The sequence below is a fragment of the Canis lupus genome, chromosome 9 (genome assembly GCF_003254725.2).
Source record: "Canis lupus dingo isolate Sandy chromosome 9, ASM325472v2, whole genome shotgun sequence".
NCBI classification, from domain to species: domain Eukaryota; kingdom Metazoa; phylum Chordata; class Mammalia; order Carnivora; family Canidae; genus Canis; species Canis lupus.
Window position 1 is genome coordinate 42,631,774 of NC_064251.1, and position 25,749 is coordinate 42,657,522.

At 53.5% G+C, this 25,749-nt stretch overlaps 1 protein-coding gene across 1 annotated transcript in view; it reads right to left on the reverse strand.

Moving 5' to 3' along the window:
- RAB11FIP4 (RAB11 family interacting protein 4) overlaps positions 1 to 21,313 on the reverse strand; it is a 117,621-nt gene extending 96,308 nt beyond the window's left edge. The window contains exon 1 of the mRNA XM_025476470.3: positions 21,140 to 21,313. Coding sequence (XP_025332255.1) covers positions 21,140 to 21,298 — 159 coding nt within the window. The 5' untranslated portion in view covers positions 21,299 to 21,313. The remainder of the gene's footprint in view (positions 1 to 21,139) is intronic.
- Between the last annotated feature and the right edge of the window lie 4,436 nt (positions 21,314 to 25,749).

Below are 25,749 nucleotides of genomic sequence, written 5' to 3' on the forward strand. Positions count from 1 at the left end.
CATCAGGGCATCTCCGGCCGGGGTGGCCAGGCATCACGCAGGGCCAGTCACATGGTACCCAGGCCACTGTCCTGGGCTGGAAAAGCCTTCCTTCATGAGAGCCCCCCAGCATGTCCCAGTGTCACCACGCAGGCCCCTCACTCACAGCCTGCATTGCTGCCGACCAGAATCCCTTAGGCTACCCAAGAGGGCTTTGTCTGATGCCTCAATAGGAATGAAAGGGACAGAAGCCTGGGTGGTCTGTGAGGTAGACTGGCCTATCCATCCATTTCTCCAGGTCCATTCCTTTTTTTTTTTTTTTTTTTAAGATTTTTTATTTATTCATTCATGAGAGACACACGCAGAGAGGCAGAGACACAGGCAGAGGGAGAAGCAGGCCCCATGCAGGGAGCCCGACGTGGGACTCCATCCCGGGGCTCCAGGATCACACCCTGGGGTGGAAGGCAGGGGCCAAACCACTGGGCCACCCAGGGATCCCCTCCATGTCCATTCCTGCAGCAAACATTTCCTGCGCTTCTTAGCCAGACTCTGCCCCGTGGGGAGCCACACAAGTTCCCAGGAAGCTCATAGGGAGAGGACAGATGTCTCGCTGTATTTTTGAGTGAAGTAAAAATAGCCTAGGGAACAGCATAAAAGGGTGTGGATGGCTGTCAACACTGCCACATGCTCAGGGGCAGGAAAATGTCACTCCTAGACTCTGCAGGTGGAGCTGGGCTGGAATCCCACTTCCTCCACTTCCCAGTTGTGTGACCCGGGATCCTTGTACTCAACTTCTCTGATCCATAGCCTCTGCCTCTTGGAGTGTTAGGATTTAAAGGGAAAGATGTGGGGACTTAGCCTGGAACCTGGCTCAGAGCAAACTCTAGATAAAGTCAGCGATTTGGGAGGCAGACTGTACCTGGGAGCCGGGCACGAACCTGTTGGGACATGTGATCTCTGCGTGCCTGTAAGGCCAGTCCTTCTACCGCTTCTTTTTACATTTCTAATTGGGTAAATTTACAAAATGGGTTGGATCACTTTTAAATCAGTGGGGAAAAAGCCAGTGAAATCTTTTATTCTTAAAAAAATTACTCCCAGGATTGTGAGGATAGATAATTAACAACCCCCTAGAAGGTGCCATCCAAACCCCCAGTGGGAGGGAGCCCTGAGAAGAAGACAGAGGGCCTAGAAGGTGTGGGGGATGCCATGGGGCCCTGGAAAGGGGTGGTAGTTTTATGGGACTCTACAAGACCACAGGACTGAACACAGCCATGGGGGCATGGGCTGGGGGGCAGAGGGACAGAGCAGCCAAGGCCAGGCCCTGGCCGAGGCTGAAGGGCTTGGGAACCGCCAGTTGCCGCATGTGGCTGGAGGGCAGGGGGACACTAAATGTGGGGGGCCCAGTGGACTTTCCCCTCTGGTGGGTGGGGGTTTTAGGAGGGGCCTCGTGAATCAGGTCTGGGAATTGCCTGAGCCCAGAGCACATGGTGGGCAGAGATGGGAGACTGGGGACAAGGACATGGCAGTCCAGAGGAGGAGGCTGTGAGGACCCAGGACTTCGATGGAGAAGGAAAGAGGGGCCAGGGAAAACTTAACAGCCTATGTATGGCAGGACTGGCTTGATTTGAGGTGGGGATGAGGTACAGGGAGGGAGATGAGGCCCATAGTAGGGACAGTGAAGGCCATCCCTGGGCAGACACCCAGGAGGAGGGGAAGTGCAGGGTGAGGGAGTCCAACTTCAGGTTGAGGAGGAGATTTTGGTTGGAAGGGGGTGAGACTCCAGGGTCTTTTCCTGACCACCCATCCAGGTCTCCCAGGCTCTCAGACAGGTACCTCCCTGGCTAGGCCTGGTGGCTGCCGAGAAAGGTTCCCTTCCATTTCTTCTTACTAATGACATCAACTTGTCTCCAAGGGTGGCAGTGGCAGCTCTGACTCCTCCCCATGGGGGCAGATGCAGGGAGTGCCTCTGACATGGGGGACGAGAGTGGCCACCTGGCTCAGCGCCAGAAGGTTGTGGCTTGAGGGCTTCAAGGGACCAGGACTTCAAGAAGGCTGCAGGTCTGGACTAAGTCCCCCAGGGGTCCCCTTGCTCAGTGGCCCAGCCAGCCCAGTACCCCAGTGCCCGCCCATGTCGCCAGGCCCAGGAACCAGCCGTGCTGGGAAGAAAAGGAGGAAGAAACAAGGCCCTGTTTATTCCATGGGATGAATGCCCCCTTGGCCTGTCCTGAGCACTTCCAACCTCAGCGTGCCTGTGAGACACCTGAGCATTTTGTAGAGATGCAGATTCGGATTCATCAGGGCTGGGGCGGGTCCTGCATGTCTAACAAGCTGCTGGTCCCTGGAGCACTCTGGATCGTGATGTTCTAGGTGACCTTCAAGGACCCTCCTGGGATTCTGAAGCAGGACCACAAGAGGGAGTCTAATCTGTGTACACCAGCTGGAACTCTGGGGTCGCAGAGTAGGAAGGGAAATTGAGGGTGGGCTCCAGGATAGACAGGCTATCCCTAATGCAGGTGTCATCACCCCAGGTGGTTTCCTGCCACGAAGGCAGGGAGCTCACTGTGCAAAGGGAAGGGCGTCTGTCCTGGGACACTGCTCTGGGGTTCAGGGGAGGCACCGTGCTCAAAGGAGGCACTGCGGGAAGGTGCGGCTTGCATCCACCACTGGCTCTGACCTCAGCGTCAGGCCCATGGTTGGCATCTTTGATCCTTGGGGTAGGCCGATAGGTCACCCCCTCTAGAGCTCTGGTTGGTTTGGGGCCCTTTATTTAACGTGCAATGGGAATATCTGCTCACTGAAGGGGAGTGTGGGCCTGCTGGAGCTGGGAACACTGCCCCTCACCAGTGCTCCCTCCCAGGCTGTGGTCCCAGGACCCCACCTCTCCCATCTATCCCACTCTGCTGCCCTCCCAACTGACCCAGCTCCTGGTTCTAAGCCCCCGCCCTCTGCACCAGGCCTCAGCCCCAGGCTGCCCTCCCTCAGACACTGACACGTCAACTAAACTCAACAGAAATGCCTTCCTGCCTGCCCTCCGTTACCCCTTTACCCCGAGAGTGGAGGTCACCGGAGCATCTCACAGCCTTCCCGTGAGCTGAGGTTTAGCTACTTGAAACAAAGCAAAATGTGGTGGCTCCAGCCAGAAATTCCAATGTTGTTGCTGTCAACACACCAGAAGACGGCACAATAGAAAGCTCACTAGTTCTGGAAACCTCATTAGGGAATTTCTAAATGAAGGAGAGAAGAAAGCCTTGCTGTAAACCTACCATGAGATGCTGGGTGAACCCTGACTCTCTGAGCCTCAGTGTTTCCATCTGTGAAATGGGGTGGGCAACCCACCCACCTCATACCGTGTGCCCAGGGGGCCAAAAGAGATCATGGATTTGAGAGCGCCAGGCCAAGCAGGCCTTTGTCTAATGACACCCCCGCCAGCCTCACTCCCCTGCGTGACTCAGGCTCCCTTCCTGCTGCGGAAGAGGTCAGCCAGACGCCTGTGGTGACTGCAGAGGAAGATGTGATGTCCCGCCTCCCAGCAGTTCCCCTTGAAGAAACCTCACAAGGATCTCAGAGGTGATGGTTAAGACAGCTTGGATCAAGCTCGGGTCCATAGCCAGACTCCATGACCTCAGATCCCCGTGTCTCTCACCAAGAGGGCCAACTGTGGTCGGGTTGCTGTGCCAGTGGGGACAGCAGAGACTAATGTGGCCCCGTCCTGCCGGTCCCTTGTCCTGTGAGGTGGGAGGGGGGGGCAGCCTCACAACGGAAGCCAAGGGGACCCTCAAGAGGCTGAGCCTTTGCCCAAGGTCACAGGAAGGTACTTCTTAGGGAGCACTGAGGCGTCCTGTGAGAAGGGGGTTCTGAGGTCAAGGCGTCAGGGCACGCTAGACTAAGGTGAGGGATATGTAAGCCCCTTTCCAAATCTGCTTGACCTCTCAAACTCAAGGTGGAACCCCTGCTCTGGCCACTGCCACTGGCAGCTTCTCGGTTTTTGCACAGGATGTTAAATGGGCCATTTCCCCAGTAAAATGGAATCTGAGAGAGGAGGTATGTGACTTGTGTAGTCCACTTGCCCTATTCCCCGTGGCCAGGTGGTTTTTGGGGTGCAGCTCCCAGGCTGCCTGCACCCACCCACTAGGTATCTCCGTGGGTCCTGCCAGAACCAAGCAGTTCCCTGGGTGGAGGAGAAGCTCTGGGGCCCCAACCCTGAGTGCCAGGGGGCATAAAGGCACCAGGGGCTGCCACGTCTGGACTTTCTTCCGCATGCCCTCTCGTCCTCTTGTCCTCTTTCTCTGCACCCATCCCTCTTTCTCTGCAGGGGGCCCTGCATTCCCAGTGGCTGGTCCCATGCAGAGCAGCACACCACACTGGGGGAAGTTCCTTAGGGCCAGCGGGTTGAATCCTTTGCTTTGAGGGAGCGCTTTGCAGAGGCAAATTTCTTTTCCAGGCAGCAGAGCAGCAAAAAGCAGAGGCAGGAGGGTTCATACATGATTTGTATCCTTGTTCGTAATGTATACCTCTTGGGGTGCCCGGGGACTCAGTCGGTTAAGCGTCTGACTCCTGGCTTCCACTCAGGTCATGATCTCAGGGTGGTGGGATTGAGCCCTGTGTGGGGCTCTGGCTCAGCAGGGGGTTGCTTGAAAGATTCTCTCCCTCTGCCCCTCCTACTGCTCACGCATGTTTTCTCTCTCAAATAAATAAATAAATCCTTTAAAAAAATGTATACCTGTCCCCCAAACTAAGTGGACTGGAGCTGTGGGCTGAAAGGAAGCAAGCAATTTAAGAGGGTTCCTGGCACCATTCTGGGAGCCCCTGGGACACCTCGTTTACCCTCATATGGGCCCTTGAAGGGAGAGTTCGTGCCCTCTTACTAGACCAGGAAGCAGGCTCAGCAGCACCAGGGGCCAGGAGGGGACCCCAGCATTATGATCTGGAGCCTGTGCAGCCTCTGGGTGGAAGCCTGGGGGACATTTCCAGCACAGGCCTGCAGCGTCTGGTGGTTCCTACATTTTCAAAGGCCTTCCTGGAGTGTCTGATGACGAGACCTGGGAGGGAAATCCAGATTGAGTGACTAGTGACCTCACACAGCCAGGGACAGCAGGCCTGGGGCCTTTGGGCTTTGAGCCTGGCACATGCCCTCTGAGGCTGGCGAGAGGGTGCTTGGGTGGCTGTGGTGAGAATGTTCCAGCCACAGTGGGGGTGATAGCAAAGCCTGCACAGACTCAGATCACATGGTACAACCTCTCCAGAGGAGTGACAGGTCCTGGCTGGCTCTCTGGCTGGCTCCCTGGCTGGGCTGAGTGTTCGCTGAATAACAGCAATAATAATGATGACAATGATATAATCTGACAATGAGACAATGACATGGTGGGGGGTACTATTAGCTACTATTAGGCAGGTGTACATGCAATAACCCATGTACACGTCACAAGCTGATGGAGGAGTTTCTATTATTATCCCCACTTTACAGGTGAGGCCACTGAGGCACAGGGAATAAGGGCTTGCTTGCTAGGAAAGGATGGAGCCAGATTTCAAACTTCAAGAGCCTGTACTTCTTCCTGCTGTTCAGTTCCCCCTTGTATCCACTGTGGCAGGCACAGTGCCCATCACAGAGCTGTGCTCACATGTTTTTCCATCGTCATCATCATCATCCACAACCTGGGGCCACACACAACGAGGGATGGGGGCAGCAGCCAGCACCTCCGCAGCCGGCCATGCCCAGTGCTGTACTTCCTCTTCTAAATGTCCCTTCAGCTCTAGAGGGTTCACAAAAATAACTCCCCCCTATAGAGGGCTTAGGGTGCACCAGGCATGGCGCTAAGTGCTTCACCTCATTCTCTCAATCCACTGTCAAGGAGAATGGCATCATATCCCCATTTCACAGGTGAGGCTCAGAGACTCAGCCCAGGTCACAGAGCCAGCAAGTCCCTGGGACTTGACCTTTGACCTGTCCAGCCCCAGAGGCTGAGTCTTTGACCACAAAGCCTTCGGCCCCCAAACCATCACGCAGCCCCCAGAGGTAGAGAGGGATTTGCTTACCAATCAACAGCTGTAGGGTGGAGCTCTACTAGTAGGAGCCAGGTGCCTGGGTTCTGGGCTGGTCCCCTTGCAATTTATTTATTTACTCACTCAGGTGTGTAAGTAACACTCACTGTGTCCTTGCTGTGTGCCCCGGCCAGGCTGGGTGCTGGGGGCAGAACAGGGCAAAAAGCCAGCTGCTGTCCTTACAGCCTGTTTCCCCGGGGAGATACAGAAGCAAACTCCCCTCCTGCTCCTCCCAGGCAGGCTGGGGATGGAGAGCACTGGGCAGGCTGGGTTGCCCTGCAGTCTGTCCTCTCTCTGTCCAACATCCTCACTTGCCCCTCACCAGGTGAGCGTGCTTTGACTTTCCTTTGGGGAACTGTACCCTCCTGGTCCAGGCAGCTTGGGGTCAGTCTCTGGGGATGGCCTCCTGACCAGGACTGGCCTATAAGATTCCCCCTTCCAGGCCTATTCTTTGCATCAACTGGGAAAATAGTAAACATCACGAACACATTTAACAGAGAAAGGAAAATGGGACAAGGAGAGGGTGGTCTTTATTAACATGCTAAAGATTACAAGCCTAAACCCCAGGGCTAACACCCTACTTAATGGCAGTAATGGACAGTCAATCCAGTTAAAAGAGTAGTAAGAAAGGGATAGTGGGGTCTTGCCTCTGCCAGCCCCACCAACCCTTATTCTCACTGGCTCCACCAACTCGTCCAAGACCAGAGCAGGGCACAAAGAACAATCTCAGCCCTACCTGCTGCTTCTGGCTGCCCAAAGCCAGCTCTTTGGTGCTCTGTGGGCAGCAAGTTAGTTTCAGCCTGTCCATCCCCCCTGCTGTGCTGCTTCTGCCTGGGTTTGCCTGCATCTCAAGGCTGGAGTCCCCCACCAATCCACAGCCAAGAACACCTGACTGCCTCTTGCCAGCCCCTTCCCTCTAAGGTAGACCACCTCCCACAGCAACAGGAGCCTGGGCAGCACTGCTTGCGAGACCACCAGGGTAACTGCAGCCCAGGCACCTATCAGCCTATTTTCCTAACTTGCAGCTAGGTCATGTAGTCAACATCCCAGCACGCCTCATTCCCAGGCCCTCCTGAGTTAGAGCAATTCCGGTACCCACCCCTGTTCCAACTACTTCTAGAAGCAAAAGTAATTGAAGTCATAAATACAGGGAAGGAAGACATAATAAAATTATTGCTTTCTGAAGAGGACATGATTGCTTACTTAGAAAATCCAAAGAAATCACCCAGAAAATTACTAAAAGTAATACATGAGTAAATACCAGTGGTGAGTTATGAGATAAATTTAGAAAAATCAATCTATTGTATTCTATGTGCTAGTGACATGCAGCTAGGAAAAAAATCAATGGGAAAAAAGTATTTCATCTTCAGTAGTAACAAGACACATTAAATATTAAACATTAATTTAGCTTAATTGTAAGGCATTTATTTTTATGTTAATATTTTGCTCCTATTGGGAAAATTAAACATATAGTAAAGATGGCTAACAATAAATTTAAAAACAATACCAAATGAAGACCTTGAGAACGTGTTATATGCTTTATAAATCCATAAGTGGTAAAGAGTGTCAGAGAGGTTTTTTTTTTCAGAGAGTTTTTTCTAAAGGTAATGATGATTGATGTCTCAATTTTAAAATGTTTTATGCTGACTAATGAGCAAAATTTTATGTTGCTTTAAAAACAAAACAAAAATATCTCTGAGCATCAAAAATAGGAATGATGGTAATGGATTATAACAACACCCTGGAAAGAAAAGCATGCGTGAGTCCATAGTGACATTCAGAAAACGGGGTGAAGGAAAGATCTTCGCTGAACAACATGCCCTCTCTAGAAGAAATGATAGAATTGGAAAAAATCACCATTTTGCTGCCACCAATGTAATTTACGCAGCAAGGAACATCAGTGGATGCTAAAGCCAGTGCGTGAAAAGCTGCTGGGGAATCAAATATTTACAGTGTCTCAAAGCACTGCCCCCTAGAATGTTCATTAATTATAAAGGGGAAGAGGTACATTATATTGAAGGGGTCAGGCAGGGAGAGCCTTAACCAAGTGATTAAACTCAAAAAAGGGACAAACTGGTGTCACGTGTCTTCTTATGTGATGCTCTGAAAGTCCACACTGTCACCTCTCCTTGACAAAAATGCAAAGAAACAATCAGACATATCCAGATTATGGGGCAGCCTATGGGACAACGGCCTGGACTTGAAAGAAAATGTCAATGTAGTGAAAGCCAAGAACATAGATAAATAAATCAGAGATACTTCTAATTTCAAGGAGATGAAAGAGGCATGTGACAAACCAGATATGATATGTGATCCCTGGTTGGATCCCAGATCAAAAGAGAAAGAAAAAAAAAACAAAAACAAAAACAAACAAAAAAAAAAAGAGAGAGAGAGAGAGAGAAAGAAGCTAGGAAGGACAGTTTGAGAACAACTGTGGAAACTGGAATACGGATTGAATCTTAGATGATACTGTTGAATTAACATAATTCTTAGTTACGATGATGACACTTGTTTAGGTGGGAGACTGTCCCTGTTCTTACACTCCAAAGTGTTTATGGGGGAACTGTCAAGATGTCATCACTTACTTAAAATGCTTCTGTGAAACAAAACAACACCGAAGAAGATAAGTTATAGATGGATAATTACCGGTAGAGTAAAAGAAAGTGTATGTGGCCAAATGGTAAGAGCTGATGAATCTAGGAAGGGTATATCTGGGTGTTCATCATATTCTTTAACTTTTCCTTTTGAATATAAAGGGTGAGAAAAAAACAGAAAAGGAAAAAACTAATGGAATTCAGTTCTAGTTTAGAAATAAATTTAAAATATTAATAGAACTGAATGTTGGATGAACTTCAAAATAAATTCCAACTTGGGAGGCGGTGCCTGGGTGGCTCAGTCAGTTAAGCTTCTGCCTTTGGCTTGGGCCATGATCTCAGGGATCCTGGGATGGAGCCTGCTCAGCAGGGAGCCTGCTTCTCCCTCTGCCCCTCTCTCTTCTCATGCTTTCCCTTTCTCTCAAATAAATAAAATCTTAAAAAAAAAAATCCAAGTGGGTTAAAGTTAAATATTTTTACAAATGGAGGGGGGGATGCTTTGGAAAGAAAGCAGCTCATTTATTCTTGCTAGAGATGGGAAATAAGTTCCTAACTACCATTGGGGAGGAAGAATTTCCTTTGCCCTTCGAGGTCCTTCTGGCTGGACTAAGAATCAAATTGACATGACAGATTAACAGGAGAAAATCAGATTTCATTTCATATTTATGGGAAGCCCACACAGATGTGGAAATTCCAAAGACAGTCAGGCAAAATGAGGTATATGGTCATCCTGAACTGCGCAGAAGGGGGTAGGAGTCTGGGGCTTCAGAGGGAAGGAATGAAAACCACAGGAAGATGAAAAAGAATACATGTTTGGTAAACAAATGTTGGGGCCACTTAGAACCAATGAGACTCAGAGGACTTTGATTAAACAGGCCTTGCCAGGTTCCTCCCTGTCTACCATATCCAGTTCATATCATAATGTAGTTAACTAGGTGACAGAGCAGGTCCTCTATCTCAATTTATTTTAGGCAGTCAGGGGGAGGTAAAGAGTTTTTCCTGAATCTGCTGGGTTTTGATTTTTTTTTTTTTTTTTTTTTTTACTCAAAATAACCTTCACTCCAAAGTGGTCCATTCTGGGGTGGCCTGCCCTCGGCCCCTACACTACTATGAAAATGATACATATAATTAGAAATAAAGCAGACATGATATCATTGAAAAAAGAAATATTCAAATGTAGGAAAATTTTCAAGTAATAAAATGTGATCAACAAATACAAAAGGGAGGCAAGTATAAGAATAGAAAATGACAAGCAGTTCTGAAAAAATATAAAGAACCAATTAAAAAATATAAAGATCAAAACAAAAGTTCCTCTTGATTAGTGCTCAGAAGGGATGGATACAACAGTTTATGCAGAAATACCAAGAACAAATAGCAACAGGGGAAAAATGCAAACTCTCATCAGTGATCAAAAATGAAAACGTAACCAAGTTTGAGATACTATTACATATTATACATCTATCAAGCTGGCAGAAACAAATTTAAAATAATACTCAGTGTTGTTGGAGATGTGGAGAAAGAGGCACCCTCATGCCTCGGGCGAATCATATCAGAGGCAGGGGAGGGGTGAGGAGGGGACAGATAGGAAGAAGCCGACGACCAGACCATTGGATGGCCCCACCAAGGGCAGCCAGAAGCCCAATACTTCTGCTCAGATGAATGGTCAGATAGGCTCTTGACTTCACCCACTCAGTGTCTAGGACATGGCAGCAGATATCTCCGGGCACTACCCACTCGGGTCAGGGTTTTGAGAAGCCCACAGCAGAGGCCAGTCCTCTAGTTGGCAGCCAGGCAGCAGGCTAGGAACAGAGCTCAGGCAGGCTGGGACCTTGGCGATAGTGAGTGTTACTGAGGGAGGCCAGCCCAGTGTGCAGTGCAGGTAGAAGGCTTATGGGGAGGGCCCGGGACTCTTCCCCCAAGCACCCCCAACTCCACTCTCTTGGGGCATCATCCAGGAACAAAGCTTCCTTTGGGCTCTACCCTCCCCCTACCAGCTCAGGGGCCAGGGGCTGACCAGCCAGCCCAGGTATCTCTAGAGGCCATACAGCGCATACACTCTGGTCATAACCACATGTGGGTCACTGCCAAAGACACAGTGTGGATATTAAGGCATAAAAATACCATTTGGTGCTGGTTAGCTTTCTTGTTCTATAGAGTTGTTATAAATTGATAATATTTGGAACTTTCTTGTTTTTGAAATAAAAAGCAGCTGTCCCGGGAGGGATCCTTGAGCATGAGGGCAGGCCTCGTGAGCTGTGCAGGTGGGTAGACATCCTCGAGCTGGGCTCAGGCCCTATCACCCAGCCACCTAAGTGGGGAGCACAGGACACTTGTGACATGATGCCCTCTCCTACTCATCGGGCACAGTGCTGTGAAGTCCAGTGGACGGCCTGGAAGCCACCCTCTGACCCTCCACTCCTCTGTCGCCTCACCCTCTTCTTTCTGCCCCCTGCACCAGGTCAGTGGTCTCCATGTCAGCCTCTTTTCCCCCAGCCCCACGGGACTGCCAGGCGGGTTTGTCTAAAACACAGTGGAGCCACATTATCATTTGCTTCAACCCTTTCGATGTCTTATCCAGCCACCTCCCCATCTGTCCTCCACCTGCCTGGCAGCTCGCTCCCTCTCCTACCTGCCATCCCTCCTGCCCTGCGGGTCTCTCTTCTGGTATAGCCATCCTTTCCCTCTGCCCTGGTCGACCCTGTTTAAGACTCCACTGTCAGTGGGATCCCTGGGTGGCGCAGTGGTTTGGTGCCTGCCTTTGGCCCAGGGCGCGATCCTGGAGACCCGGGATCGAATCCCACGTCGGGCTCCCGGTGCATGGAGCCTGCTTCTCCCTCTGCCTGTGTCTCTGCCTCTCTCTCTCTCTCTCTCTCTCTCTGTGACTATCATAAATAAATAAAAATTAAAAAAAAAAAAAAAGACTCCACCGTCAGCCCTGGGAGGCGTTTCCCTCCCCAGGCAGAGTGAGTCTCCTGTCTTGGCACCCAAGCCACCTGGACAAGTCTCCAGTGCTGCCCGGGGCACAGAGGTGAGCCCCGACTTCCCTCTTGGAACATCCCCGCTATACCCACTCCCAGGGTGAGCCCCTCAGGGAAGGAGCCCTGTCCTAACCAGCTGTATGCCCTCTAGCCCCAAACCTGACATAGTGATATTAACAAATATCTATGACACTTAATCTGTGTCACACGTGGCGTTAAGAGCTTGCTAATATTATCCCTGCCTTACAGGTGAGGCTGAGCCACCTGAGAGGTTATGTAACTTTGATTCACACAGCTAGAAGGTGGCAGAGCCACCTTCTCAGACCAAGTGTGCCTGAAGCCAGCGCCCTGACAAAGTATTACTGTGGCCTGGCCTGAACTGAGATGCTGGGGGAGGTGGAGGCACGGGGAGCAAAAGGAGGTCAAGGCTGGCTGAGGCTGCAGGGCCTTCGTGGCCGGGAAGGGCTTGCAGCATGGGCCAAGATGACGAAGGAGCCCAGAGAATGGGGACAGGGCGCTGTCGGGTGTCCTGTTTGGGAGTTGGCCCCCTGCCCCTGCCCTACACGCCTGGAGACCATGGAGGATGATGGAGTGCCTGGCAGGAAACCCACATGAAACAGTGGAGATACACAATTTGCAGTGAGGTTGCTGGCAGCCTCTCTCCGCCCTAAAACCTCAGCTCCTGTTGCCACCTGCCTTTCCATCACAGCCAGGGCAGCCAGGGCTGTGGGGCCCATCCCGGGCACCTGGAGGGCCCCCCCCCCGCCACCCTGCAGATTATAAACCTATTTCTAATTATGGCTCCAGCTAGGTGCTGCTCCACCTCCTGAACTGGGGCCACCCCAGATCTAGAAAGCCAGACAAAGCCTCATATTTGAGGCTTCTCCAACGTCAAATTTCTGAAACTCAGACCTGATCATCCTCCCCCTCTCTCTCCCCCTCGCCTGGAAAAACCTGGAGGCACTAAGGAGACCGCTTCATTTATTTATTTATTTTAAGATTTATTTATTTATTCATGAGAGAGAGGGAGAAACATGGGCAGAGAGAGAAGCAGGTTCCTTGCAGGAAGCCTGATGTGGGACTCAATCCCTGGACCTGGGATCACGCCCTGAGCTAAAGGCAAACCCTCAACTGCTGAACCCAGGTGTCCCAAGGAGGCCGCTTTAGAGCCAGACAGGCCTGGGTTCATATCCCAGCTCCTCCACTTACTGGGGGACCCTGGATGACTCACTTTATCTTTCTGCTTCTCAGGGTTGTTTCCAGGATGAAAGAGAATGAGAACTATGAAGATAGCACAAATCATTTCTTCACACACACACACCCCCCCCATCCACAGGAAAGTCATTAGAGGCTGAGCCACTGGACAAGGGAGGTCTAGGTCTAGAAGAGTACCAGGCAGAAAGGGGTCAGAGGCACACCAATAGGACTGAGACCAGCGGGGATGCCAACAAGGATCATGGAATAGGTGGCCTGAAGAAAGAGGCACCATGCTCCAGTTCCCAAGACGGTCCCACAAATGGGGTGATGACCCCCATTTTCCAGATAAGGAAACAGGTACATCCATCCTAATAAGCAGCTTTGAAAAAATCTAGGCCTTCGCTTCTTACGGTAAGGGCTCAGCCCTCTCCAGACACAATGGCCAGTGTGGAAAGTGAGGAATCAAAACCAGCTAACTCCAAGGCAGGGAGGCACGTGCTGGGGTGCTGCTGCCCATCCACGACTCATTGGAGCCAGCCAGCCAGCTAGCCTTAGCTCCTGAGCCCTCCATGAGGTCACCGTCTGGCCCCTATGCCAGCCCTCACCCTCACTTTCCCTGTCCTTCCTCTACCTTCTCCACAAACAGCCACATGTCACTCCCTGAAAATTCTAGTCCCCAGCCCTGGATCTGTGCTTAGGCCTCAGGCCTGGAAGAGACTGGTAAATGCTGTTTGTATGGTGAATGGATGGGCAGGGGAGGCTGGTGGAAAGGTGAGTGAACAGATGGATGGACAAATGGATGGATGTGTAACAAATGCATGAGTAGATGGGTCAACAGGGAGGCAGATGTTCAGATGGATGGATGAGCAGATAGATGGCTGGCTGGCTACGTGGATGTTTAAGTGGATGCACTGTCAAATATGCAGGTAGATGGCTGGATGGATCGGGAGAGGGAAGAATGAGCAAAAGATGGAGCTTCGTGGGACAGATCTTAGCTCACTTATATGAAAAAGAACTCAGCCAGAGCCTTGTTAGGACAGAATGGGCTGGCCTAGGGAGGCAGTGAGTCCTCAGCTCTTGGCAGGGCTGTTCCAGAGTCACACAAGCACTGAATGTACCCCTACTCCCCTCTTTTGTTTTTGTTTTTTGGTATAGATCAGCCCTCTGATTTACCTGTCTACCCTGTCCAGGTATTTATTGGTCTTAGATTGGGATCTTCCTGGAGACAATGGCCACTATAGGCTAATGCGCAATCAACACTGGCTTTTGGAGGAAGCTGGACATCTTCTTTGAGTTTTGTGCTACAGCAAGTGAGACATGGGTGAGACTCAGGGTCTTAGGTCTAAAGGGAACTTGGCGACCTGGAGGCTTACTCTACTCTTGCATCACTTGTATGCAAATTTCTACATTCTGAGCTGCTTTGTTCCTCCATCCCCAAGAGTGTGCAACTATGAACAATGGAGCCCTCAGCAGTGACCCCAAGGGTGGCAGGTTGGTGGCCTTAAGGTATGCCTCAGTGGGGGGGGGGTGTCCAAGGATCAGAGGGTGCTGTGGGTGGGGTTGGGGAACAGCATAGAGCAGAAGGGTACAAAGAGCCCCAGTCTAATTGGGGGATGGCTTCAGTCAGAGTCCACTGGAGAAGGCCAGTAGTCATGTCAACAGCATATTCAAGCAACGAACTATGGCCCTGGCCAGTTCCTACTCTGTGCAGGGAGGGGGCAAGGAGTAGCTCTGAGATGGACAAGCTGACAGACAAGCAGTCAGCATCATGGATGGAAGACACAAGGCTTGAGATGTCCCAAGCCAGCCCAGCTGAGTCCCTGGGGCCCTAACCTGTGCCTGGCTTTTAAAGGGGGCTGAATCACACCTTAATCAGGTTCTCTGTTTTTCCCTCAAAACAACTCCTCTGTTGTGGGGCCGTGAGACAGAAGGGCCAGTGTGGAAGAAGGTCAGTCAAGGGTCTGCCAGCAGAAGCAGGCCCGAGGCGCATTCCTTGGGCTCATCCACCCAGTGCTGGCACACATCTCTACGTGGATGTCAGGTGCATCTCCTGACTTCTTGCCCAACCCGCCTCCCACCTCAGTCTTCCCCATCCAGCAAATTCTCCAAATTCTCTCCTCTCACACTCTACTTCCCATGGGCTCTAGTATCCAAACTCAGCCACTCCTCCTCCTCCACGGCTGCTCTGTTCGGGCTTCCAGCATCTCTTGCCTGGAGAGATCTCCCTCCCTGCCCATCTCCCTTCACATCACAGGCCGCCTGGCACATCTCTAACCTCCAGGCCTGCTCCTGTCTCTGCAAGGGTCAGCCACCTGCAGATATCTGCAGGTGCAACCAGTTCCCGACTTCATTCCACACAAATGTGCCCCAGGACAGAAGAGGCCTCCTCCCAGTCTTTCTAAGGGGCAAAAGTCTTCCTTTGGTTTCGTCTCGTACCTAGTGTCTTCTTTGTACCTAACACCAACTGATAGCAATTTTTATTCCTTTGCCTGTCTCCTTTCCAACTCCAGGCCACCCTGGTCTCCCAGTGCCAGGGAGAGTTTTGGCATACAGCAGGCATGCAAGGTGTTAATGGAGAGAAAAATAAAATTTTTAATCCTGAAAACATCTAAAGACAACGCTTACATGAAAAGGCATTTCCATTAAGGCTACACTTATAAAAATTTCAGGGCCTTCACCCAATCGTGTGTGTGTGTGTGTGTGTGTGTGTGTATGTGTGTGTAGACAGCAGTTAACGCACTCATGACATTCATTCTGTTTCCAGGTCAGCAGGCATGTCCCCTATCCCTCCCTCCACCAGCTGGCCCAGCTCTAACCGTCACTTGGGACTGGCAGCCTCTCCTTCTGCACTGGTGGGACTGCTGAGGGCTGGGGCTGGGACTGACTTATGGCTGCAAGGGCCACAGAGCCCACCGCAGCAGGAGGCATAGGAGCCCCGTGGCTTCACACACTTACCCCAGGGTCAGGTGAGGAACCTCCCTCCCCAAGTCCACGGAAGGGGCCCCCGGACAGGGTTGTTGACCAGTGCAGACAGTGGAGGAGCCACCCAGGCCACGGGAGGAGGACTGGTTTCTCAGCTATCTGCCCCCCACCCACCAGGTTCCTGCATTCACCCTCTAGGCCCACCACTCCGGGGAGGCATGAGGGAGATCCTCAGCCACAGGCCAAACGCTGCTCCCTCTGTCCCGGCTTCCACCACCCCACCTCCTTTTGCCTTCTTTGCCTCTTTGGTTCTCTTCCTGAAGCCAGGGAACATTCCTGGGCCTTGGAGTTGGGGCCAGGTATAATATCCACTCTGCCCACCCAGGCTGGTAATTCTGAGCTCTGGGGCACCCACCTGTGAAAGGGGGGGCAAGTCCTACTTCACAGGGGGACAGCCCAGCACCCACTGGTAGCTCAGATCCTCCTCCAGCCACAGGAACTGCTTTGGGGGCGTGTCTTGCTGTTTGGAAGGCCTGATTCTATTCCCTCATTCAGATCTCAACAGGGAGGCACCAGGCATCTGCCTGCAACCAAGTCTTACACTCCCTGGAGCTTTCATCTTTTCTAGAACCCAGTATCTTGGGAAGAAAGCTATAACCTAGAGAGGTGTGCCATATGGATTCAGGCCACTTCAAGAATGTCCAACAAGATGGACCAGACCCCATGGGCTTTCATCACACAGCCCTCCTCCCAGCACAGCCAAGGTTGTGGTGCGGGCAGGTCAGAGGCCAGAGGGTGTTGCATCCCAGCTAGGACTTGCACCACCCACCCCCAGCCCTGGTACCTTGCACTCACCCCTATGCTTGAGGGACTGCACCCTCTAGGGAGCACCCAGCAGGAGCAGAAGTGCAGGAAAGAGGTCTTTCACTCTTGTTCTGTTCCCCCTTCGTGGGCCACAGGCACCCCGACCTTGTCTTCAAAGCTCAGGACCTAGGCCTTTCCCCTTTGTTTTGTCAGCTCAGTCATCTCTAGCATGTCCCCATTAGGCTGGGACACATAGAGGCCACCTGTTCACCAATAATGCCTTGAACTGCATTGTCTAGGAGTGACTTGTTGGGCTTTGCAGGCGTTTTGGGCCCCTGCTGATTCCATCCGCCAGTGCTGCCCAAGTCCAGACCCTCCTCCTCTCTGACTGTATGTCATAGTCTCCTGCTAGAGCCAGCCTCTGTTCCCAAACACACATCCAATCTTCTACAGAGAATGGCTGAGGCTTTCCTGATCTTGCTATCACTTCCCTACCTCCCAAGCTCCAGCCGCACCTGTGGGGGACATGAATGCCTCATTCCCAGTGGGAAGGACAGGCCCCCTGCTCAGGGGAGCTGGTGCTCTGTTAACAGATGGCAGAGATGACACTCAACTACTTTTGTTTGCAATTTTCCTAGCAGGAAGGATGGTCTTCAAACTGGAAAGAGGACAAGCATGTGGCCCACCTCTGGCTGCTCTGACAGTCTTCCATCCCCAGACTGCTGAAAGGTTGCAAGAGAGGCTGACAGCTCTCAGCTGAGAGCACCACAGACCTTGTGGTGCAAGAGCAAGTCACAGACCTTGACCTCAACCCCAGAAAACCCCTGGCCCAGAACAGCCTCACAAAGGTGCTTGCAGGTTTTAGAAGACAATCATAACAAGTGCAGGAGCAGTCCTGACAGTGTGCCTACTCGGCGACCCTGGACTATGTATGTCACATATAGGAGCTGGTTCAAGCCCCATGATGACCCAGTGGAATGGGGACTATTATCATCACCACTCTATGGATGAGCAAACAGAGGCTGAGAAAGGTTAGAAAAAAAAAAAGACATAAGAAGTCAACATGGTCTTGTCATTGTCTGCTCCCACATACTAATGACTTTCAGGGTTTGGACAGGGGTGTTTCCCCCCCATCTTCGCATTCTTCAAAAGGTCAGCCTTTGTGTTGCAATTTCAGGTACTCATATTTTCATCAAATTTTCTCTCTTCTCTTTTCTACTATGATTCCTAAGCCAATAATAAATCGGGGGGGTGTCAGAGGCTAACCTTATATATACATAATATCATTACTAATTCAGGTGCATACTTTATTCAGACTTCCTTAGTTTTTACCTAATGTCCTGTTCTTGTTCCAGGATCCTGTCTACATTATTTAGCTGCCGTGTCTCCGTAGGCTGTGCTTAGCTGTGACAGTTTCTCAGACTTCCCCTGGTTTTGATGACCTTGACAAATTTGAGGAATACCAATTAGGTGTTTTGCAGAAGATCCCTCAGTTGGGGTTTGTCTGATATTTTTCTCATGACTAGACTGGGGTTATGGGCTCAAGGAGGAAGACCAGTGAGGTAAAGTGCCTCTTATGACATCACATCAAGGGTACACATGATCTGACTTATCACTGTTGATGTTGACCTTGATCATGTGGCTGAGGCAGTGCTTCTCAGGCTTCTCTGCTGGAAACTCACTCCTTCCCCTTTAGAAGGCAGTCACTACGCACATCTGACACTTCGCTTAAGGGGTCGGGAGTTATGCTCTACGTCCTTGAAGAGGAAATCATTTATTATTAATTATAAATTACTTCTGTATGGGAAATGCTCCTAGTATACATTTGTTCATTCATTCATTCAATCATTTATTTATATTAGTATGACCTCATGGTTATTTTATACTTTGCAATCTAGTAGCAAATTTTGATTTCTGCAAAGGATTCTGGCATCCTTGGTGTTGAGGGTAGTTGGTAAAATGTGGGTAACCAGCCCTGAGAAGTTTGCTGAACCCCATATCTAACAAACAACAGTTATCCAGCCTCGAGCACTAGTGGGTTGGGAAATCTAGGTCTCCACCTGATTTTTGAACAAATAAAATAGAAATTGTCCAAGCACGTAGTTTTGAAGGGATCCCTACCTGTAGAGAAATGACTTTCCTCCATTGTAATGTATAGTGAGTAGGGAAGCAAAATGTTTGTCTGTGGGTCTCGATCAACAATACAGCGTGAATAGAGCCGCCTCTACTAGGCCCTGTCCGTGGTCCTGCCCTGTGTTTGTAATCAGCCTGTGGATTCAGACAAAACACCTGCTTTTCCAACCTGCAGGCAGGATAGTGGCTGAGAGTGCTAGAGATGGGATCTTAAATTTTCTCTATCGTCTATTACCAGGAGGCAAAATGGACAAGATGAAATTTAATAGGAATAAGGGCCAAGTAACAGATTTTGATTCAAGAAATCACTGACACAGATAAAAGGCCTGATCTCAACAAGTCAGGATCATTAAAATTTTGTTTTTCTTAAAAAGGAACTGCATTAGAACAGAGAGACCTATGGGTCATGACAACTGACGCACTGCACAGTTCTAGACAGGAAACTGGTTTAAACAAAACAGTTAAAATCGACATTTTGGGGCCAAACAGGGAAATGTGAATACGGTCTGCATATTAAATGAGATGAAAATTTACTGAAGCAGAAAGTGATGATCATTTACTGGAAAAAAATCAGGTTACAAAACAGTATGCACAGCATGATCTCATTTTATGAGGGAGATCTACATATAAGCATAGAAATAGTTCTGGAAGGATGTGACCAAGGTGTTATAGCAGATCTGCCTGGGAGATGGAACATAATACTTTTATTTTTGCTTGCCCATATTTCTAACTTCCTACAGTGATTATAAACTGCTTCTGTAATAATATAAGATGATGCTGTCAAAGGAAAGAAATCACTGACCTTTCTCCAGGATTGAGGGGAATCCTGGTTTGGCAGAGGTTTCTAAGAAAGATCCTTGGGGGTTTTGGTGGCCATAAAGTCAATATGAAAGAAAAGTGTGGTACACCACGCAAAAGGCAGCCTCACCTTGAATCACCTGCGTGTGTGTCAGCTGCTGGGGTTGGAGCCATCCCTGGGTGGGGGGGTGCTCCTGACTCAGGGCCTCTGTGTTATTACTAGGGCGGCTCCACGGCCATAAGCCACAGATTTGGCCCCTCTGTCAGGTCATATGGAAATGGCTGGTGCTTCAGGAATAGAGGGTATTCGACCCAGAGAAGTAAAGATGGGAAGGAGTGGATGGGAAGCAGCAAAGGGGGCAGGAGCGCTCTTTTCAAATATTTATAGCCTGTCACATAGAAGAGAGACCCAGGAGAGTCCCTTTGCAGAACCGCGCCGACTATGTAACAAACAGGTTTGGCTCTGAGAGTGCGGGAGGGAGAAGGTTCTAACAACAGCAGCTATCCAGCTCGGGAGTAAAGTGACGACACTTGCTGGGGGCTCAGGTGGTTTCCTGCCCAGATTGCTGGAAGAACTGCTTTGCTGTTCTGGAACTCCAGGTTCTAGCAGAGCGAGGCAGGTGCTGTGCCTTGTGTCCCGTGTGCTGGGGCTCTCCCTATGCTAAGGGGCTGCTCAGCTGGTCTCACAGGGAGCCACTGGTGAGGGTGAGGGGCTTGGCTGGCCTCAGGGGAAGGAGAAGGATCATGATGGCTGCAGGAAATGTGGGCTCCAACAGGAACCACAGCACTGAGTTTCCTGGGATGGGGAATCTGGGTTCTTAAACTTGATACCTGCCTCAGCCTCTTCCACCTACTGCTCCCAAATCCTCGCCATGCCCAAGTGCTATGGAGAGAGAATCATCTATCATCTCCCCCCTGCCAGGTGACAGAGAGGCAAGGGTCCAACCTAACCACGTCAAGGTTTCTCCCACAATCCAGAATGCTAGGCCTGGGGTCCCCAGGGACAGAATGTGAACCACTGGCCCACCTGAGGCCCTCAGCCCCCCTGCTTCCCTTGCGGAGCCTGAGGCCTTACGTGGCCTAACTCACTAGGCGGGACTTCTATTCCCAGGAGAAAACCCTGGGCGGGTGGGAGTGGGCAGTGACAGGAGGCTGGGGGTGGATGCTCTCCTGCCAGGTGGTCCCCTGCCTTTCCTCCCAGGCTCAGTCACCAGTCCCCGTGCCCATGGCCATGGTCGAGGGGGCATTTACTGCTATTCCTCTGCCCACCCCACTGGCAACACCCACCCTCTGAGGCTTGCCCTGCTAACAACCACCGGAACTGCTTTCCCCAGACAGACGCGGACCTAGCACGGGAGACACTGCTGGGCTCTGGCTGGCCTGCCGCAGCCGCCCGCGGGGCGTGAGGGGCCAGCACGGGTCACCCCCCTGCCGTGTGCAGGGTGGGCGCTGCCAGGCCGCAGAGCGCTCCTCGTTGGCCCCCACCCTGGCTGGGCCCAGCGGGGCGTCCCCCCCCCCCCCTCCGCGTCCTGGAATTCGGTTCCCACAACCCGGGCGCCGGGCTCCGCAGGGCGGGCTCCCAACCCAGCAGCCGGCGCTGTCACCCCTGCCGGCGGCCCGCAGTGCGGGGCGGGGGAGGGGAGGTGGGCTGGGGGCGGCGGGTCCCAGCCCGGGGACGGCGCGCGGCGCCCTTACCTCCTCGCCCTGGCCGAAGCGCAGCCCCAGCGCCGCGACGCGCTCCACGCGCAGGAAGCCGTCGGGGTCGCGGCCGCACACCTCGAACACCTCGCGCAGGCGGCGCACGGAGCGCAGCAGAGCCGCGGGGGCGCCCGCCCAGCCCGCGCCGCCCGCCATCCGGCCGGCCCCGCGGCTAGCCCGAGCCCCGCGCCGCCCGCCGCGCCCGCCGCAGCCCGCCCCGCGCCGCCGCCGCCATCGCCGCCCGCCGCCCGCCGCCGCCCGCCCGCCGCCCGCCGCCCGCCGCCCGCGCGCCGCCGCCACGCGCAGCCTCCGCCCGCCGGCGGCCGAGCCGTGTCAGCCGCGCCGCAGCCCCGCGCTCCCGGCGGGCGGGCGGGCGGGCGGGGAGGGGCCGCGGCGCGGAGGCTGCAGACAAAAGCAGCCGCGCTCCCCCGGGCCGGGCCGACCCCGCCCAGCCGCCTCGCTCTCCCGCCGGCCCCCGAAACCGGAGTGGGCGCGCGGCCGGCGCCCGGAAACCCCCCCGCACGGACGCCCCGCCCTCTCGGGAAGGCAGACGCGAGGCGCGGGGCCCGCGGCACCCCCCGCGACTTCCCCGCGGCCCTCGGCGCCCCGCCCCCCCCGCGCCCCCCTCGCGACACCCCCCGCGGCCCTCGGCGCCCCGCCCCCCCTGCGCCCCCCGCGACACCCCGCGGCCCTCGGCGCCCCGCCCCCCCGCGACCCCCCCCGCGACCCCCCCGCGGCCCTCGGCGCCCCGCCCCCCCCGCGCCCCCCTCGCGACCCCCCCGCCGCCCCCCCGCGGCCCTCGGCGCCCCGCCCCCCCTGCGCCGCCCCCGCGACACCCCGCGGCCCTCGGCGCCCCGCCCCCCCCGCGGCCCCCCCTCGCGACCCCCCCGCGACCCCCCCGCGGCCCTCGGCGCCCTGCGCCCCCAGCGACCCCCCCGCAGCCCTCGGCGCCCCGCCCCCCCGCGCCCCGCCCCGCGCCCCCTCCCGCGGCCCTCGGCAGCCCAGCCCCCCCCGCGCCCCTCCCGGGCCCCCCCCACACCCCCCCCCCCCCGCGCCCCCAGGCGCTGCTGCGAGCCTCCGACGCGAGCGTGAGAGACTCGGGGCCAGGCACACCTGGACGCTTCTAGACTCCCGCCTCCTGACCTCTGGCTGGAAAGAACCAGCGCCAGGCTCCGGGCCGCAGGTCCCCCAACAGCACTTTGGGGCCAGGTCGCTGCTGGGGAAGGACACGGAGACTCGGGGCAGGAAACAGCTCCAGCCCCCAAGGGCACTCGGACCGAGGAGGTGGAGAGGAGGCCCGGGGCGGGCGGAGGAAGGGAAAACAAGGCAACTCGGTGTGCTTATTGCAGGGCCCAGGGACACCCAACAGCTCACTTAGGAAGGCGTCCACTCCCACCCTGCGTGGCAGCCCCGGAGGCCCCAGCCTCGTCCCCGAGGACCCACAGCACCTGCACACCCGGACCTGAGCCTCCCCCAGCCAGCACTCAGCCGAGCCTCCACGGGGGCTCCTATGCTGACCCCGAGGGCGAGGGCCGGGGCCCTGCAGGATCCCGCCTGTCTCCTCTCCCCGCCGCCTTGCTGTTTGGGCATGCCGGGCCCCTGCGGCTCCGGTTGTCCCCAGCCCAAATGCAGGCCTCGGCTGAGTCCACTCCCGCTTAGCTTTCCCGCTCGCTGGGTCAAGGGGGTCAAGAGAGCTCATCCAGGAAGCCCTCCCTGATGGCACACCATCTTGCCTGTTAGTCTGAAGTACTGAGTTCAGTTGCCTTCGTCCAGATGCAGAGTTGGTTGTATAATTCTGGGGGGGAGGGGTGCCCATCTCCCCCAGCATGCTGGAAAACCTATCAGGACAGGATGTGTCTTCAGCATCTTCTTGTCCCTCATCTCCAGCCAAGGGTGGGTCCCGAGGAAGCCCCAGCCCCGTACCTAGGGGAGCCAAGAGCGGGTTGGAGACCCAGGCAGGGGGTCTGGAGTGGGCGGTGAGGAACCTCTCTTCCCTGGCCCCTGGTCTTCCTGCTCAGCTTTGAATGGGGCTACATGTGGCTTCTGGAATACTGGGCCACATTCTTCCTCTGTGCAGCCCCAGTTCCAGGGGTGGGTGTGGCCTTTATCTGCCCTCCCCACCCCCTAGATACTTGAATTCCTCTGCAAGCCCCTCCTGAGAAGAGAGGCTTGGGAGTTTGAGGATTGGAGAGTTCAAGATGCAGTGAAAGTCCAAACTGGGAGGTCATGGGGTAGGGTTAGAGGTTGGGGGTGGTGCTGGTTCTGGGAAGAGTGTGGGCTTCTGTGCCAGCTGGATGCTCCTCAGCAAGATACTTTGAGTCTCAGTTTCCACGTCTGTACAATGGGGGTAATACAGTACCTGCTGCAGGCCAAACATTAGCACTAACGTGTGCATATTAGCTGCAGGAGGTCCAGTGAGCCTGCAGGCAGGGAGGTGGGCTTGTAGCAGCTGGGGCTGCCGCCTGCCCCTGGAACCTTCTTGTGAGTTCGTCCAAGTCCGCCTGCCCATTTTCTCTCACCAAAGAGGCTCACCCAGAAAGGAGATGAACAGGAGCTGGGGCTATTGTCTGTGGGAAGCTGCAGAAATGGCTGTCAGAGCCCTCTCTGGCATCACATCCCCTAACTGGGGGACCAGGAAATGCAGACACCTCACCCAGTTCAGCTGGGGTGCAGGGGTGGGGGGCTCAGATCTGAGCATGAACAAATCCCAGGTGAACCAAGCCCAAAGCTCACAGTCAGATTTGTGGTTCTTCTCCTCAAAGACAAGGTCACACCAAATTCAAAAGCTCCTTTTCTCAGGGGAGCCCTCCCTGACCCTTGACTCTCCTCAACCACTCCCCGTCTGCAGCTTTACCTCGGTTGGGTGATGGTTTGATGGACACCTGCCTCCCCCACCTGAGGACTGGGTCTGTGGCTCAGCACTGTCACTGGGGCCAGCAAGACGTTGCAGGCATGCCCCCTGTGTTGTCACATTCCTTCTGTCAAGTGCCTATGTTGTATGGGCATGCTGGGGGGACAGAGAAAAAGGAGCAGCTACAGTCCTGTCCTTGCCGAATTGATAACTGGGCAGTCATGACACATGTAACCTGCACTGAGGGCCCAGACTCGGAGACCCCGGGTGGCTGGAGGCAGACCTGGGACCAGAGTCCCAGAGCTCCCAAGTCCTTGGTCAAAGAGCTCCAAGTGCAGCCCCAGCAGCTCCGGCAAGAGAGGAGCCGTGCCAGAGCTGGAACCTCAGAGTGGAGGGGCTTGCCCCAGGGGAGCATGAGGCCCCTTTGGGGGAGCAGTGAGCAAGAAGACTCAGAGCCTCTCTCCTGTCCTCCCCTTCTTCCGGGTGACCCAATTCCCCAGGTGATTTTCAACAGCTGCCTCACCAAGCACATCTGGGAAATACACATGGAAGGAACAATGGGATTCCAGCCCATTCTCTAGGGAGAAGCCTCAACAGGCTTTAGCCTCTCCCATCTCCAGTCTCTTCTCACCCCTGTCCTAGAGCATCCCAGCTTCCTCCTGCCTCCCTCTGCTTGGGGGGCCTCCTCAATCCTACTCCTCCCCCAAGCCACTTCCTTTAGCCAACTCCTGTTCTTCCAGATTCCCTGGAAGTGGCATGGTACCTCCTGCAGGAAGCCTTCCCTGACTATACCCTCCCTCATCTTGACCGCTTCTCCCCTCTGCTCCTGTAGCATTCTGTACAGACAGGTGACACATACAGACTGTGGAGCCACCCTGTCAATGGGGATAAGGCTGTCATGAGGGTCAGGTGGGTTAATATATGTAAATGTCAGTGCCCAGGTAGTAAGTGCTAGCTATTGTGACTGTCCTTGTGTCTTCTTCTCCTGTTACCACAAGAGCAGTTGGGAATGGGTATGAAAGGTCCTCGAGGGCAGGGACTGTGTCCTTTCTCGATTCTCTAGCTCCCAGCTCCTAGCACAGTGCCCAACACACACAATCCAGGTCTGTGAAGGAATTAAGGAAGGAATGGGCAAATGTGGTAGGCTGGAAATGCCTCCTGAGGATATTTGTGTCCTAATCCCGGGACCTGTGAATGTTCCCCTACTGAAACAAGAGTCTTTGCACGTGTGATTAAGTTAAGGATCTGAACATAGGGAGATTATCCTGAGTTATCTAGGTGAGCTCTAAAAACAGTCACAGGGTAGCCCCGGTGGCTCAGCGGTTTAGCACCCGCCTTCAGCCCAGGACGTGATCCTGGAGACCTGGGATCAAGTCCCATGTCAGGCTCCCTGCATGGAGCCTGCTTCTCCCTCTGCTAGTGTCTCTGTCTCTCATGAATAAATAAATAAAATCTTAAAAAAATAAAAACAGTCACACATATACTATAAGAAAGAGGCATCCCACTCTTGGTTTTTGCTTAGGTTGCACTCTCAAGTGAATAAAAAAAAAAATCTAAAAAAAAAAAAAAAGGCAGAGAGAAATCTGACAGAAACGGAGGAGGAGACAACATGACCACATGGGGCAGAGATCAGAGTGAGGCAGCAGCCAGAAGCCAAGGAATGCCAGCAGCCACTGGAAGCTGAAGAGAAGAAAATCTTCCCTAGAGCCTCCAGGGTGAACATGGCCCTTGATTTTCAGATTTCTGGCCTCTAGAA